At 35.3% G+C, this 16,956-nt stretch overlaps 4 protein-coding genes across 4 annotated transcripts; 3 read left to right on the forward strand and 1 right to left on the reverse strand.

The window, feature by feature from the left end:
* Positions 1 to 583: 583 nt before the first annotated feature.
* F4822DRAFT_436066 (FAD binding domain-containing protein) lies at positions 584 to 2,488 on the forward strand (the record flags this gene model as incomplete). Its single annotated transcript, XM_051462268.1, has 7 exons — positions 584 to 644; positions 700 to 765; positions 819 to 938; positions 987 to 1,541; positions 1,625 to 1,960; positions 2,024 to 2,435; positions 2,467 to 2,488. The coding sequence occupies 7 exons, from the start codon at positions 584 to 586 to the stop codon at positions 2,486 to 2,488; spliced, it is 1,572 nt and encodes a 523-aa protein (XP_051317630.1).
* A 278-nt stretch (positions 2,489 to 2,766) lies between these two features.
* F4822DRAFT_107327 (peroxisome membrane protein) lies at positions 2,767 to 4,263 on the forward strand. Its single transcript, XM_051452409.1, has one exon. The coding sequence runs from the start codon at positions 3,013 to 3,015 to the stop codon at positions 4,168 to 4,170; it is 1,158 nt and encodes a 385-aa protein (XP_051317631.1). The 5' UTR covers positions 2,767 to 3,012; the 3' UTR covers positions 4,171 to 4,263.
* Positions 4,264 to 4,825: 562 nt separating this feature from the next.
* F4822DRAFT_107337 (HET-domain-containing protein) lies at positions 4,826 to 6,636 on the forward strand. Its single transcript, XM_051452410.1, has one exon. The coding sequence runs from the start codon at positions 5,022 to 5,024 to the stop codon at positions 6,462 to 6,464; it is 1,443 nt and encodes a 480-aa protein (XP_051317632.1). The 5' UTR covers positions 4,826 to 5,021; the 3' UTR covers positions 6,465 to 6,636.
* F4822DRAFT_107362 (uncharacterized protein) lies at positions 6,480 to 8,997 on the reverse strand. Its single transcript, XM_051452411.1, has one exon. The coding sequence runs from the start codon at positions 8,844 to 8,846 to the stop codon at positions 6,675 to 6,677; it is 2,172 nt and encodes a 723-aa protein (XP_051317633.1). The 5' UTR covers positions 8,847 to 8,997; the 3' UTR covers positions 6,480 to 6,674.
* Between the last annotated feature and the right edge of the window lie 7,959 nt (positions 8,998 to 16,956).

Raw genomic sequence — 16,956 nt, forward strand, 5'->3', positions numbered from 1 at the left:
GTGCATGTTTCCGGAACCACGGCTAAACCGGTGGACGATTCAAGAAAGTCTTGCTTAATATAGCGTGACCAGCGCGATGATTTCGCATTATTCATAGATTCCCGCCGCCCGCCATGCACATGCGGTAGGTTATAGGCCTGGACTTCACCTTAGAAGCCCCAATACGTGACCGAACTGCACTCCCTCTTCCCTAAAGAGGAAGTTTAATAAGTTGAAGACCAGGGTGCGAAGTTGTTCCGTCTCGTGTCCTTCCCATAACACTACAACCTGCCGCATATGCGACGGATATACCGGCTCCCCAGTTCGTGAGCGCAGCTTGACCCCGGAATCTGGAGATATTCATCTCATCGGCGAGTCTATTGCATTGTTAGTTTATTGCTATCAGATTGAATAGAGGCTGACGCCATAACGGGACCCTGAAGGATTTTCAACGTTTTCCCACTACATGTGTTAGTTTCAAATGAATTTGTAAACATGATCTAATCAACGAGTTCTTGTCACAGGCTATTTAGTTTAGGGACTCTTGATCATCGGAACGCGAACGGGGCCTTCAAGAAATCATCGGCGAATTTGCATTTTGACCATGGCCGAAAATAGCCGGCCTCAAGAGCCTGAGGAGCATGTTGACTTGGCAATTGTTGGAGGTCGGTTTTTGATACCATCTTGCAATTTTATATGGAAAGCTGACGTTGAGATAAGGCGGTCCAACAGGATTGCTTTCCGCGCTTCTTGCAAGTCGCTTGGGCCTTTCCGTAAGGATTATAGGTAAATCGTGGTTCTCAGATAATTGAATAAGGTGCTGACAAGATCCCTTCTAGATGCTAAACCTGGTCCCTTGGAAGTGGGTCGAGCCGACGCTTTGAATGCACGCACGCAACAATATCTAGAGGTTGTAGGAATTCTTGATGAATTGCTTTCCTTCGGGATCAAATGCAATAGTGAGCAATTACCCCTCTCAAAGGTCGTCAATAACTCACCGTGTTCAGCAAGTTCTACCTTTTCGGAGGGTGAATTCAAGTCTCGTCAGAGCCATTGGTGGACATCACTTGAACACTGTTTCCGTCCCAACTTTTTGATGATAGGGCAACCGGTGGTGGAACGAGTACTCAAGGATCATTTAGATGTACCTATTTGCTATCAGGAGAGGGCGATATCGATCACAGAGACAGATGATGATGTCGTACTTATTACGGACCAAGGCCGAAAAGTCAGGAGTAATTATGTCATCGCTGCGGACGGGGCGCGTTCAACAGTGCGACGGGCGCTGAATATCAGCTTCACTGGGACGAAGCCAGAAATGGTATGGGCGGTTCTTGACACATTCATCGACACTGATTTCCCTCTTTGCCCAGAAATCATCACATTTCAGCTCAAGGGCCAATCGCGGATATCGTGGATTCCTAGAGAACGTGGAATGGCGAGATTTTACGTGCTTCTTGATGGAAAGATCACTCAGAAACGAGCGGAAGACTCCATTAGGGAACACATGGCGCCGCATCGTATCGACTTCGTTAAGACGGAATGGTTTAGCACTTTTGATGGTAAGCATGCACCTTGTTGCACCCTATCCGCACGTCCCCTATTCTCTAATCGAACTGCTTTGACTTGGTATTGCGTCATTTAGTCAAAGAAAGGATTGCTTCGACATTTGTATCGAACCATGGGAATGGACGCATTATATTAGCGGGCGATGCAGCTCATGTCCATTCGGTAAATGGAGGACAAGGCCTGAATACTGGAATTGCGGATGCCTTTAACCTTAGCTGGCGTGTCGCAACTGCTGCTAAGAATACCAATCTAGCACCTGATGCTGCGGCCAAGTTAATCCGAAGCTATGATACCGAACGCCGCACCGTAGCACAGGAAGTCATTGATGTTGCGGCGACGTTAGTCCGAGACACAGCGCATACAGCAAGGCAATATGTTTCCACGATAGAAAAGAACGCCGGATATATCACTGGTAAGAACATTGAACAACCTCGTCGAATGATAATCCGTCTAGTATATACTGATGTCAGAGTAGGAATGGGTGTCTCGTATGATGGCGTCGGATCTGAACTGATCACCGAATCTGAACGAGGTATCTGGAAAGCCGGCAAACGGTGTCCAGATATCTGGCTTAATCGCATTGGAAATGACGAGGCCATCCGTTTATACTCTATAATCCCGTATGGAAAATACCTGGTGCTTTTCCTCGGCGAACAGGACGTACAGACATCATCGTTCCGGAATATCTGCACATACTTCGCTCTCTATTCTCGTGACGTGGCGAAGATGGCAACGAATGGTCACAAGAATGGATCTGACAATAAAATAGAGACGTTTTCATCGGATATTGTTACCGGGGAAGATAGATTCGCGGTTGTGGTGAGACCCGACACGTACATTGGCTATGTGGGAGAAAGCGATGGATGGAAAAAGTATCTGGAGCAGCTGTATGTGCCATAGCTACTAAACGGAACGTAGGGATATCCTCTACCGTCGCTAATATAGCAGAGCGCGTATTAATTGAACTGCGGATATGATATTTCTTTCATATGATGATGTAGTGTTAAGTTTTCGGATAAAGATAAGGGACTGGTCTTGATTTAATGAGACGAGATTATGTCAGCTTACTATTATGTAATCATTCAACTTTCGGACATTCTCCGATGGAATTACTTAAGCTATGAGGGGAAGGAGTGTGGTCCAAGCGTCCCAGTAGAACAAGGTTAAGGTTCGCTGAGCCGAGCCGAGGCAGCAAACGGCAGTGGCAGGAGCAACAGGAGCAGGAGCGTGAGAATGACGCGCGAATGGGAATGGAACCTTCCAATCTCGTTGAACAGCTCATCATCACTTCTTCCACTTTTTTTTTCCATTTTCCTTTTCTTTAATATCCCACAATCAAATCAAATTATTCAATCGATTTCAATTGCGAAATCGTAAGATACACGTTCCTTTTTTTCCCAATTCTATCCGATTCTTCTTCCCTGTTGCTTTTTTTAATTTGATTTAATTCGATAATATTTCATAATGGCGGACTATTTCAGAAGTAGCGCATCACGTCCACCCGGCAAACCGCAGAAGAATCCGATTCAGAGTGTACTCTCCATGCCACCGCAATGGCTGAATATGTACGGCGATTTTATCACGAAGAACTCCCATCAGGTCTCTCAAATAGAGAGTGCTTTACGATCTCTGACGTACATCATACCGGGCCGTTTTCGTGACGCCGAGATAGCCTCGGAAACTCTACACTCGGGAGTCCAACTATTATCATTATACCACGATGCCGTCCTACGCGGTGCTATTACGAAGATACCCGCCCTAGCCTCTAAGATACCGAGTCCACATACGCGTTATACTAGATTCTGGACAGCTAAGAGCAGATTATATCGAAGAATAGCGCTTCTGTTACAGGTTGTGCAGTACACTGAACTATTATGGGAGATGGCAGCTAAACGTAAGGGCGAGAAGGTGCGATGGCGCGTCGTCATTCTCCTAGAAGTTATAAAAGCTGTCTGTCGCATACTATTAATGCAAGTCACCAACTCGAGACCCCTCGTTACACCCGCACTACCCGAACGAGACCCAATCCCGCCAGACGTGGATTCCAGTGATGACGATGCCCTGAAGGAACTGATGGGTGAAGAAACGTCTTCAGTAGACATGAATGGATCTGCCAGGCCCTCTCACGAGAAAGAGTGGACGATGCCACGTACCGGCTGCAATTTCCCGAGCTTACCGAACCCCGGGGACATTAGCTCATATTTGATGAGCCGAGTGTTAACAGCGGACGATATTAAGCCGGCAGCGAAGCTCCTAAATACACTTACGCGCTCCGGACAAACCGCCGAAATATTACATATCCTTTCTCCTTTGGTATATGCTATTGCATTATCAAGAAGCAAAAATAAGAAATCCTGGACACCCTGGATCATCGGTTTGAGCATGGAGTATGCCGCACGACAATTGCGCGATAGGGGCCTTCGCAACACTGCTTTAGAAAACGAAGAATGGGGCAAGAGATATTGGGCAGCCGGCTGGTGGACCATGAGAGGTGCTTTCTACGAGCACTTCACAAAGAACCTCATCGGTGGTGTCCGCCGTCGTATGCCCAGTCTTGTCTCCGGCATATTGGAAGATTACGAATACCTATGGGAGAATTACTACTTCAGCACCAGCGCTTGAAGTTGACATTATGGTTGATTCAGCAAAGTAGATATAGCAGTCTACGTTTCTAAGGTCGTAGAAACTTATCAATCCCGAAAGCGCCCAGGACCTCATCACCACTTCGCCCATGCACATGACGACCTCTGTCGGAACTTTTGTTGTCGTCCATACTCCAGACAATTGATTCCCGGCATAAACCCGCCGTCAAAGCAAAGCCAATCTGCCCAAACCATTCGAATCCCCTAAGAAGCTCTTTACTAGCAGCTTTGAGGCTTCCTCAAGGTCTTCGGATCTATCCTCACCCATTAATAGAAATCCCCCGCCATACGGATCCCCAATCATGAGAATCCTGAGTACAACAAACGCGATGATTGAAGGAGATTTTGGCCACTTTATTCGGCATAGCATATACACGTACCCGGCGTGCGAACGTGCAGATTCGGTTCTTTCTTCTTCTCTAGAGTTGTATCGAAACATTACAGTTAGATATCTACCGTGTTAGATGTTATTACGATGGGTTGTAAAGTGTATGATTAGTTACGAGGGATGTATACAGATACCCAAGATGGCCTCCAAATCCAAGAGAGCAGTTGACATACTATTGTCATATAATTGGAATATTGTTACTAGTTTATTACTAGTCCCAAGAGGTTTGGATACTACTACTTCTTATGTCCCGTTTCGGTAGCCCTTCTCCTATTGGAGGAGGACGATATGCAAGTATGACCGTACATCATGCGTTGACGTAGCATAGCCTCAGTATAACGAATTTCTCCTTAGGCTGCCACCATCCATATCAAATAGGGATTCCTCTTCCTTCCTTTTCGACACCGGACAAAATATCATTATTTTCAAGCGCTCCCTTCGCGATGGACGACGACCTCGACAAGATCCTGAACCGCAAAGCGGGGTTCATATATCCCGCTATCTACGCAGAAACAGAAGTTCGGTTAATGCGGTTCCCTGCAAATCGCAGGAATCCTTCAGATATGCGATACACCCTAGAGACATTCCAACTCTCGGATCTCCCCTCAACGCGCTACAAAGCACTGTCTTATACCTGGGGTCGCGCAAACGTTATCAGTGACCTCCACGAGATCTTATTGGACGGACAGCAATTTTTCATACGGAAGAACCTCTTCGAGTTCCTTACTATTGCTGCGGGGAAGGGCGAAACCGGATTATTCTTCGTGGACGCGATATGTATAAACCAACTCGATAAGGCAGAGAGGCTGTTCCAGGTTCGGGAGATGGCGCGCGTGTACCGGAATGCAGATAAAGTCGTGGCATGGCTTGGAATACCGAACACGCAACGAACATTAAACGATGTGCAATCACTTGCCGAGATCAAAGATAGAACGGGGTGCGCGGGTTGGACATCGAATCAGTGGGATGCGTTTAAGTACCTGAGTTTCCATCCATATTGGAGTCGGATCTGGATTGTTCAGGAAGTGATTCTTGCGCCGAGTATGGAGGTTTGGTGTTGGTACTTCGTATTCCCGCTCGCGTTATTCGTGGGGACGCCACAGTACAGTCTTCCGTTCCGCGATACGACTTCTTCTAAACGTGAGCGATTGCGAACAGTCAATAATGAAATTTACACGCATTGCAGTCCGGCAGATAGAGTCACAACCCACAGAACCCGATTGGTTAACTTGCTCAAAAGAGACCCCCTGGCTCAGGGGACAGCAGTGGGGACTCTTGAGGAAATGACTACGAGTCTGACAATGCCTTATATGAAAGCGGAGACTTACCAGTCGACTGTTCCGGACCTCGTTCACGAAATCGTACCTAAGTTCGGCATGTTTCAGTGTTCAGATCCAAGAGATAAGTTATACGGGTTCCTAGGAATTTTAAAGGATTCGAGCAGGGCCGAAGTCAACCCCGATTACACGATGTCGGTTACTTATGCCTTCCGACAAGCATTAAAAATTGGATTTCGAGAAATAGAACACGAACATTCAGCCACGGCAGATATAAAGAACTCCGACGAAATTTTCAGGTTATGTCTAGCGTACTATTGCGCCGCGCATAGCGTTTTTGGCATAGAAGACTACGAGAGCATAGTTATTATACAGGAAGTGGTAGCTGAACTACGCAAACAAGCCCCGCTTACGAGCTTCACAGATAGAATAGGATCGCGGCGGCCATCGATCTGGAACGATATAAATCCTGAGATAGTCCTAGATCCTGAAAAGCTTCTGCAAATGGTGGCACCGAAGAGAGATGTATGGGTGAAGAGTGTGTGCTCATACCGGATTAGATTGCGCGATATACTGAAGATACGTGGAATTACTTGTATTGGCCGTTGAAATCGTACATCCTGTTCTTCGAAGACCGTTATAGGTTTCGTTTGCCTTTTAAGGCACAATGGTAAACTCCGACTAATGAAAAAGAAGCAAAGTTACAAGCCTTAGGAGCCTCAGAAGTGTCTAGATAAGTCCTCACTTCCCCTCTAATCTTGCCACGATATCCCTGCCCCCCTTTTAGCTGTTCAAAAGTTGAGCTGAGCTCTTTCCCGCCTAAACTCTCACGAATTCAATCCTTCCACTTCCCTCTAACCTTTCAAGCCTCACTAGATAATCCGTATCTTTCTTCTCTTCAGCCTTGTACACATCTTCGTCGCTTGCGTCGTTCGCATTTTCAAGTGTCTCTTTCAAGTCTCCCGAAACTAGTTGAGAAATGGCATGCCAAATGTTAGCCTGTCTAGAGTATCGGACTTGACGAAAATAAAGTGTCGTGATTATAGTCACATAGAGTAAGTGGATACCGAGAAGGGTGGCGACTGTAATGAACCCCGGACAACCTTTTTTGCACGAACCCGGGGCTTGAACCTTCATTATTCTCGACATTCGTGCATGCTGGAGAATAGCCATTGAATCGACGTATGTGTAATATAAGTTCGCCCAAGTCGTAGAGATAAGACTTAGCATGGCGTTTGCAGCTCGCCCTGTCTGCTGGATGATGTCGCTCATCAAGGCCGAGAGCTTATCATTCAGCACCAAATTCGTCGTACCCCCGCAGAATCTACACATCGTTATGGTAGTATTCCGGGGTAAACCTTCGCCGAACTGAAATGCCAGTAAAATCATAAATGAAGTTGTAGTTGACTCCCCTAGGGTGAGTTTCCCAAAAGCGCCAAAATCACTAACCGAATTAGCTGGGGATGAGGGTGGACCGTCATTAGGCGCCCCAAGGATTTCCATATTGAGTATTCCCCTATCCTTATGGCTCCCGGGGGGTATACTAACCCCCAGTAAGCTCTGCACACCGGCAGAGCTGTAATTAGATGAGCCTACGGGGATAATTAGTGGTGGCTCTTTCAGTGTACCAGATGCGGTCAAATTGACATAGTGCCGCTCTAGCTTAAAGGCGGAGAAGCACAACGTAATGTTGACGAACTTTCCAGGTAGGATTTCGTGGCTGTTCCATTCCTGATATGGATTTGCTTGGGGCAAGGGTTTCCACTTTCTAATTTTGTTCCAGTCGCGAATTTGCATATTAGTCGTGGATATCAGCTGCACTGATGAATTTGGAGACCACGGTCCATCAGACAAGTTCCACTCAGGCGCTACAGTTCCCTTTGTAAATTGTGTTGTAAGTCCATCAATAAGACAAGACTTGGATTGCCAGCCAAATTTTGCACCCGCTGTCCAGCAAGAAAAGGGGATGCGGCTACAGTTTTGTGTCCCGCACAGTGATTTCGGTTTCACTTGGGCACTTCTGAAAGTTAAATCATAATCGAGTTGGCCTCTAATCGCGCCATTACTGTTGCCATTGAGGACTGAATAGGAACTATATTCGGCGGTTATTTTAGGTCGCATACAGGCCACTTGGGAATTCAGCACAATGACATTTCCTTCGAACTCTCGGATGGAAGTTCGGTCACTTGCTTCTGATATTGGTAAAAATGCCCTCTGCATCAAGCCAGTATCACTAAGACCGTTCGACTCTGGTTTGGCGCCTAGCGGGCTCCGAGCCTCGCCAAACGTGGGGAATATGGGTTGTACGATTAAGAATTGGCCCGAGGTTTCCCTAATATCCTCGTTCTTATTATCTCGGGATTCGAAGATACTATGGACTTTGTTATTATAGGTGTCGCTGATTATTTCCAGCTTCCCCATGTCTGAAAGCAGTATGGTGGAGGAAAACTGAAGAGCTAGTGTGATAATGACCATAATCATCACTAGCCAGGTTTCGACTCGTCGAAGAGCAGTTCGATTTTTCGATGATATAATTAGACCTAGCAGCCTCCGCGGGCCGCTATTCATGCTTCTCGTAACAGAAAACCATGCTGCCAAGGATCGGCGGACGCCGTCCTTTTCAAGCAAAAGAGCCGCGATCATAGAGGTGCAGATAGTTGTCTGAATAGATATTATGAAGCGAAGTAAGACGGCGCTCAAGGTGATGGCCTGGGTCATCCAGCCACGGATTGCAATGTAGCGCCAAGCCCGGTTCGCCTGGGAACCGTCTGACGCATCGCCGTGACCGAACCAGATAATCCCAAGAAACGACAGGACACCAAGGGCCCCTAGCGATCCTCCTATGATGCTAAAGGCGCCAGCGAGCCCTAACGATTGTCCGAGGGGGAGTGAGGCTCTAGACTTAGGAGGATGTTCAATCGTCTGTGAACTTGGTAAGGATTTGGCAGGGCTCTGAAGTGGTAAGGTGGGTATTTGCTCTTGTGAATCCATCTTTAGTCCTTGAAGGTATACTAGGTAGGCAATTGAGAAGTCTATCCTGGGGGCCTAAATAGGTAGGTACCTAGATAGGTATGATTCGTAAAAGCCAAAGGCCTTAAACTTAGTAGTGCTGAAGTGTTGGCGGCGAGGACCCAACATGCCCGGGGAGCAGTTATATATAGGCATATACTAAATTGATTATCGAGGTAGGTGTAGTCATAATATTGTCAAAGCCTCACCTGGTCTACTATGTACTTAGGTGAGCTAGTAGAAGTGTATTTGTTCAGCTTAGCTCTCCCACCCCGTACGCCGGATGAGCGTGGTGTGTACCACAGCTCTCGCTAATTACCGGTACGCGCCTGGGTACCTACCTAGGTGGGTATGCAATGGCCTTAATTACCTAGGTAGACTCAGGTGCGTAACCTTTCCCAGCTCCAGGCGGAGTGAGAGACGGGTAAATAATAAATTATGTGTCCATCCCCAAATATTGGCGTAGAGTATCATGATGCTAGTTATTAGTGGGGGCGCAGCTCTGCGGCTATCCTGCGAGCCTGCAAGTGTTACCTGTTAAGAAACTTATCTACATCTATGGGGCTCTGAAAAAAAGCCCCCCAAAAGGCTAGGCATGTTTACAAGTGCTGTTCCATGGTACCTGGCAATCTATTCGGGACTCTATCACCAATACGCACGTCATGTCCGTAGGCTAGCTAGAACGTCGGAGCGCCCGGGCATAGTTGGGCACCAACATCACTCTTGGCAGCCTCGTATATGTAATAGGAAACCGAAAGGGCGATCAGGAGATTGGTTTGGATGGGAGACAAGCATGCATAATCTGGGAGAAAGCAAGAAATTCTAGTATGGTAAGCAAAAGGAAGAAAATTCTATCAGGTATACCTTGTCAAAATGGGGTTAAGGCAATATATTGAGTAGCTATAATCTTTTTACGATCTGCATGCCGTATCTTCCTTCCCTTAATCTCTTAAGGAGAAGCTGCTCTTCTTTATACTATTTAATAATGATATATGATATTTAATATAGCTTCCTTTTTTGGATATGAGATAGCCAAGAACTATGTTAGTGTCTTATGTATATTATAACACTTATAATGCTTCCTTTTGAACCTATTATTTCTCATTTATATATATGTTAATAATAATTTCTTATTAGGATAATATAGGTGTTATAATATTGTTTCCCTTTTCTTCTTGATCTGCCTTGGATTTTTTTAAGGTATATATAGGTTTTTAGGCTTATTAAGATATTATTTATGAAATTCTTTTAGAAATATTTAAATAGGTTTATAAAAGTATTTGTAAGGTTTCCAGGTTTAATTTTTTTTTTTTGATTATCTTTTTTATTTAATAAGATATTTTATTTTTTTATTTATTTTGGTTAAATCTATAATCTTATTTATATTATATTTATCTATTATTTTAGCTTTATTAATTTCCTTTAGGATTATTATAAAGTCTGGTAAAGAATGATCTCTGGAATAATATAATTTAATAAATAAGATATAAAATATATTATGGATTTATTATTTTATGAGGAGTTTAAGTTTTATAATAATAGGTGATATTATTTTAGAAATTTGGAAAGGATTTAATAACTTATGGTCAAGTTTTTTGGTAGGTTTTTTAGTTTTGATGTTCTTTTTATTTAATATTATAAGTTAATCTTTTTTAAATTTGGGGATATTTTTTTGTTTTTTATTTATGTATTTTTTTATCTTTTTTTAAGCTTCTTTAAATATTACTTAAGTTTCTTTGTAGAATTTGGTTATCTAGTGAGTATATAATTTATTAGTGGGATGTTTGTATCTTTTTTATAGGGGATTATTTATTATAAGATAGTATTTATAATTAATATAAAAAGGTATTATTTGGGATAAAAAGAATTATATATTATTATAGGCAAATTTAATTATTGATAATAATTTTATTTAATTATCTATTTTTTGGTTAATAAAAACATATAGGTATATTTTAATAATTTAATTAATTTATTTAATTTATCTATTGGTTTAAGGATAAAATATTATATTTATCTAGGGTTTAATCCTTAATAATTTTAAAAGGAAGTTTTAAAAATTAGATGTGAAACATAAATTTCTATTTAAGACTATATTTAAAGATAAGTTATATATTCTTTATATTTCTTTAATAAAGATTTAAATTAGATGTTTAACCTTTTGTTTTCCTTATTTAAATGGAATAAAATAGGCCATCTTGATAAAATAGTTTATTATTATTTAGAATTAATTATAGTTTTTTAATATAGATAAGTCTATAATAAAATCTATGGAAATTAATTATTATAAGATATAAGATAATTTTAAAGGTTATAATTTTTTATAAGATAAATATTTTAATATTTTATTTCTTTAATAATTTGAATAATCTTTTATATATTATTTGATTTTAATATCTATTTTTAGCCATTAGAAATTTTATTATATAAATTTAATTGTTTTGGCTTAGCCTATATATCCTATTATTTTAATATTATATTTTAATTTGAGATCATTAAATATTTATAACCTATATTTATAATATAATAATCCTTGGTTTAAAATATAATTAAATTCTTTAAGTTATTTAAATTATTCTTGATATAATTTGTCTTTTTTTATTACCTTCTGGATTTTTTCTAGAAAAGATATGTTCTATTCTATATGAGAAATGTTTTGGATTTTTAAAAATAATATTAATATTAAAGATCTATATGATTTTATAAAATATTTTTCTTATAATATTATTTTAATAGGCTAATATTTATTTCTTTTTTTTTTAGGTGATATTTTAGATACCTAAATAATATGTTTAGTTTAGTATTATTTTTTCTAGATCTGAAATGGATAATAAAGTTTATTCTTGTAATTTCTTATACCTATCTTGTTTGTTTTTTGTTTAGGATTTATATAGTTATAAAATAGATAAGATTATGATGATTAGAATAGATTTAAATTATATATTATGTTCCTTTTAGGTGTTATTATTATTGTTTAAAACTATTAATAATGGCTAAAAGTTCTTTATTGTAGATTTTATAATTAATCTTAATTGGAATGAATTTACATGAATGGAAAGCTATAGGATATAGTTTCTTATTATTTCTGATTTGAGATAGGATTATTCTTAATGTATAGTTAGATATATTAATTTTAAATTGGAATTTCTTTGAAAGATCTGGATATATTAATATAGATGTGGTAGTAAAAGCCTTTTTAAACATCTTAAATAAATTAGCTATATCTGGGGTCTAAATCTAATCTTAGGTTTTTTTTTTGGTTGAATTTATTAATAATTTTATCTTCTTAGAGAAATCTTTGATAAATTATTAATAAAAGTTTGTGAAATTAATGAAGGATTGGGTATCTTTGAGGTTTTTAGGTTCTTATTATTCTATAATTATTTGGATTTTTTTTTGTGATATTTTGACCCTGTTTGGAGAGATGATGTATTTTAAGAAATCTATTTTTTAAATTTGCTAAATGTATTTATTAGGTATAATTGATAATCTATTATTTATTAATCTTTATAAGATTTTTTTAATTAATTTATTATGTTTTTTCATATTTTTTTTATATATAAAAATATTATTAATATAGATTATAATATCTTTATCAAGAAAATCTTTAAAGATATGATTTATTATATTTTAAAAGGTAATGGATGTATTAATAAAATCAAATGGCATAATAATGAATTTGAATAATCTATATTTATATTTAAAGGTAATTTTCTATTTATTATCTTCTTTAATCCTGATGAGGTAAAATCTATTTTTTAGGTTTAGTTTAATAAAAAATTTTACTATTTTAATATAATCTTATAATTTATAAATAAGAAAAAGGGGATATTAATTTGGTTTAATAATATAATTTAAGCTTTTATAATTAATATATAATTTTAATCCTTTTCTGTAAAGTTTAAGAACAAATAAGATTAGGGATATTATTAAAGATTTAGAATAATAGATTTTTCCTATATTAAGTATTTTTTTAAATTATATTTTTAAAGTTTTTAATTCTTTTTTATTAAGGGTATATATAGGATCTTATAGAAGTTATTTTCCATTAATTAGGTCTATAATGTGGTTATAAGGTTAATAAAAGGGAAGTTTATTTATTAATTCTTTAGTTATAATTCTGATATATTATTGGAATTTTTTTGGAATTGTTATTAACATTGATTTTTTTTTTTAATAAAGTTAATAGATTTAATTATATATATATAAAGATTATGTTATTAAAGATTACTTATATATAATTCTTTTTATAATAAGTGGATTTAAATGTAACATCTTTTCTTTAATTATTTTAGAAATTTAATGCTTAATATTTGATAAATTATCAATATAGAAATATAATATTATATTCTGAATTAATAGAAGATATTTTAAATAATAATTAATTATAATAAGATTTCCACTTAAGAATAAGTAACTTAATATAAAAGAATTTAGCTTTTTTTATTATTTTATTATTAAAAGTTCTTATTTGTATAGGAATAATTCATTAAATAATGGGGATCCTATATTTTTTGGTGAAATTATGATTAATTAAGGGTACTAAATTTTCAAAGTTTATTAGGACATGGGTAAAGATCTTTTATTTATTATTAAAGATTATTATTTCCATAATAAATTAATTATTAATTATAGACTTTTTTTTTAAAAGGATTGGTCTATTATTTAATCTTTTGATTTCTATGATTCTTATACCATTTAACCATGGCTCCCTAATTGATATTATAAAATAGCCTATTAAAAATCTACTAAGTCTTTAAATTTTTTATTATTTTTAATTTTGATAACCCTGGGATATAGGATGAAAGTTATTATAGTAATCATATTTTTTAATTTTTTTATATTAGATTCTTCTAATATTTTAATATCCATTTCTTTATGTTATTTCTTAATGTTAATAATTATAATCTTTATTAATATTTATAGTAGATCTTTTCTATCGATATTTTTTTATATATAATAATCTTATATTTTATAATTATTTTTTCTATATTAAATATATTATATTTTGATTTTTTTAAATTTATTAATATTTTCTTATTTAATTTTTTTAAGGATCTTTTAAATATTAATTTAAAGAAAGGATTTAATATTATCAATAGGTTAGTTCTTTATTTTTTGGTTGTTAGTTTGTTTTTAATTGTAAACCTTTATTTTATTCAATTTCTTTAATTCTTTGGAATTAGATTTATCTTTTTTTAATACAGTAAGATTTATTTTTTTAGTTTTATAAATTTTTCCAACTTCTTTAATAATAGAGATAAATTCAGCATCTATGGTCAGGATTTCTCCATTTTGTATATAAATTAGGTAAAAGATATTTTTAAATAAGATTTAAAATATAATTTCCTATAAATCAGATCTTTTAATTTAAATTTAAATGTTAAAATCTTAAAATTAGATAATATATTAATTAATATTTCTAATATATTTTAATATCTTAATAAATTAAAGATTCTTTAATAATTTAGTTAAGTTATAAAATCTTTTTATAATTAATTTAAAATATCCTTTTTATATATCTATAATATATAATTCCTTAAATATTCTTATCCTAACCTGGTATTAATTAAAGATATATTTTATAAACAATGATCTAATCTAGGCTATTTTGGTTTGGTTATCATTAAAAATATTCTTAAAGAGATCTAGATAAACTTCTATTAATATTTATTAAGATTTAAATCTTTCAATTTTCTTATTATTAAATAATATGGATTTATTTATTATTAATATTTATTTCTTTAATAAGGCTTTTATTAATATATTAATAAAATTATTATCTAATCCTTTAGGATCTTATTATTATTAGGATTTTTTGAAAGGAAGTAATAAAAATCCTTATCTATAATTTCCTTTAGGCAGGCCATTATTATTTCTATTATCATTTTTATTATCATTATTATTATCATTATTATTATCATTATTTAGGGTTCTAGAGGTTACAGATAATTATCTTTATATTTTAACCTAAATTTTTCTAATATCTTATTATTTTCAGAACCTTTTCTTTTGGAAAATAATATCATTATTAATCATTTCTCTATTTTAATAGACTTTATAAGTTTCTCTAGGGATATTAAAAATTCCTAATATCCTAAAAAATAAAATTATTAATTCTTTAAAGATAATAATTAGGATAGATATTAATATAAAAATTTATTTAATATTAGATTATAATATATTATAAAAATTAGAACAGGCCTTTTCTCTTTAATCAATTTTTTAAAAGATTCTTTTTATATTAATATTCTTTTCCTCTTTTTTTTATTTAAAAATAATCTAAATTATTTTTATAATAAAGGAATGGATTTCTTCTATTTAAATTTAGATTATTTTTCCAAATTTAATATAATGGTTGATTATTTAGTTAATTATTTTTTAAAATATAATATTAATAATTCCTTTCTATTCTTCCATAACTTAATTTTGGGAATGAAGGTTATTTTATTAAAAATATAGGTTAATCATAATCCTAATAATTTCTTTATAAAATTAATTTTGGTTTTTAAATATTTATTCAATCTTGCTAATGGTTTTACTTTTTTAAATAATATCTTAAAAGATTTTAATAATTTCTTTATTAACCTTAATGACAAAATTAATATTGGCTTGATATATTTAATTCTTAAATTATTTTATCTCCATAATGAGGTTTTAATTATTAATAATTTTGATTCTTATAATATTAATTAAGGATTTATAATATTATTAAAGGTTAATTAAGGCATTTTTAAAAACTTTTAATTATTATTATTATATTTAAATAATAATAATTATTTTTTAGATTATTTTTTATATTTAATTATATAAATTAATTAATTAGGTAAGAAGGTTTTTAATAATTATTTATTATTCTTATAAAGGTAATATAGTATTGTTCATAATAATATCAAATTTAAGAAGATTTTAGAGAATTAATTAATAATTATTAAGATCTATAATTCTTTTATTTAATAATATTAGTGAAAAAGGTTAAAAAATATCTTAAAAGATATTCTTATTTAATCCTGTTTTGGAATAATTTCTTTATTAAATGATTAAAAAATTAAATTCTATATCTTTTAGGATTATAAAGTAATTTAATAAGATTATTAATATATAAAATAGAAATAAAATATTAATATAAACATAGGATTTTATTATTCCATTCTAATATATGTTAATAAAAAGATTATAATGTTAAAATAGGGTTAAGATAATATATTAAATAATTATAATCTTTTTACAATCTATATACCATATTTTCCTTCCCTTAATCTCTTAAGGAGAAATTGCTTTTCTTTATGTCGTTTAATAGTGGTATATGATGTTTAGTATAGCTTCCTTTCTTGGATACAAGATAGCCAAGAGCTGTGTTGGTGCCTTATGTATATTATAGTGCCTACAGTGCTTCCTTTTGAGCCTATCATCTCTCACCCATACATGTGTTGGTGATGGCTTCCTATCAGGATGATACAGGTGTCATAACATACCTACCTGGTAAGCCTTAATCTTTTTTAAGACGAATATTTCTCACTGCGTTCTTGTAATGATATATTAGCTTGGTAGGTAATGCTCTTTAAACTGTGAGCGGATCCGTTATCGAGGTTTATATCTGAATACGGATGTCCTCGAATAATTTGATGACAATATAGTATATAAGCACTGTAGTTTAGTAGTTCACCACCGAGCGGTACCTACCTAAGTAGGTATGTTTACAGCCCGCGTTACACCATACATTATGTAGAGTTTTACTTTGGCCCCCTCCTACTTCGAGTCCTCGTAGAGCCGAGGCTCTAGATCGTCTCGCTCTCTACGACGCAAATTTTGTAGCATGTCTATGAGTTACTTGGTGCAATTTCAGAGCGGAAAGGAAATTTGGAGCGCCAGCCACCCTCGTCCTCTCATAAATAGGTGTGCAGGTACGCCACCGCGGTGCTATAGCCGACAATCACCTCCTCAAGCCAAAGAATTTTCAGGCAGCCTGCATCTTGGGGGGGGGGGGGGGGGGGGGGGTTTTGCAGTTTTAGTATGTTGAGGTTCCAACAAATTGCCAGGATCAAGACCAATAACCAAAACAAACAAAGCCGACGGCCCGGGCTGTGTGCAA

This window comes from Hypoxylon trugodes (genome assembly GCF_022578975.1).
Source record: "Hypoxylon trugodes strain CBS 135444 unplaced genomic scaffold F4822scaffold_2, whole genome shotgun sequence".
NCBI classification, from domain to species: domain Eukaryota; kingdom Fungi; phylum Ascomycota; class Sordariomycetes; order Xylariales; family Hypoxylaceae; genus Hypoxylon; species Hypoxylon trugodes.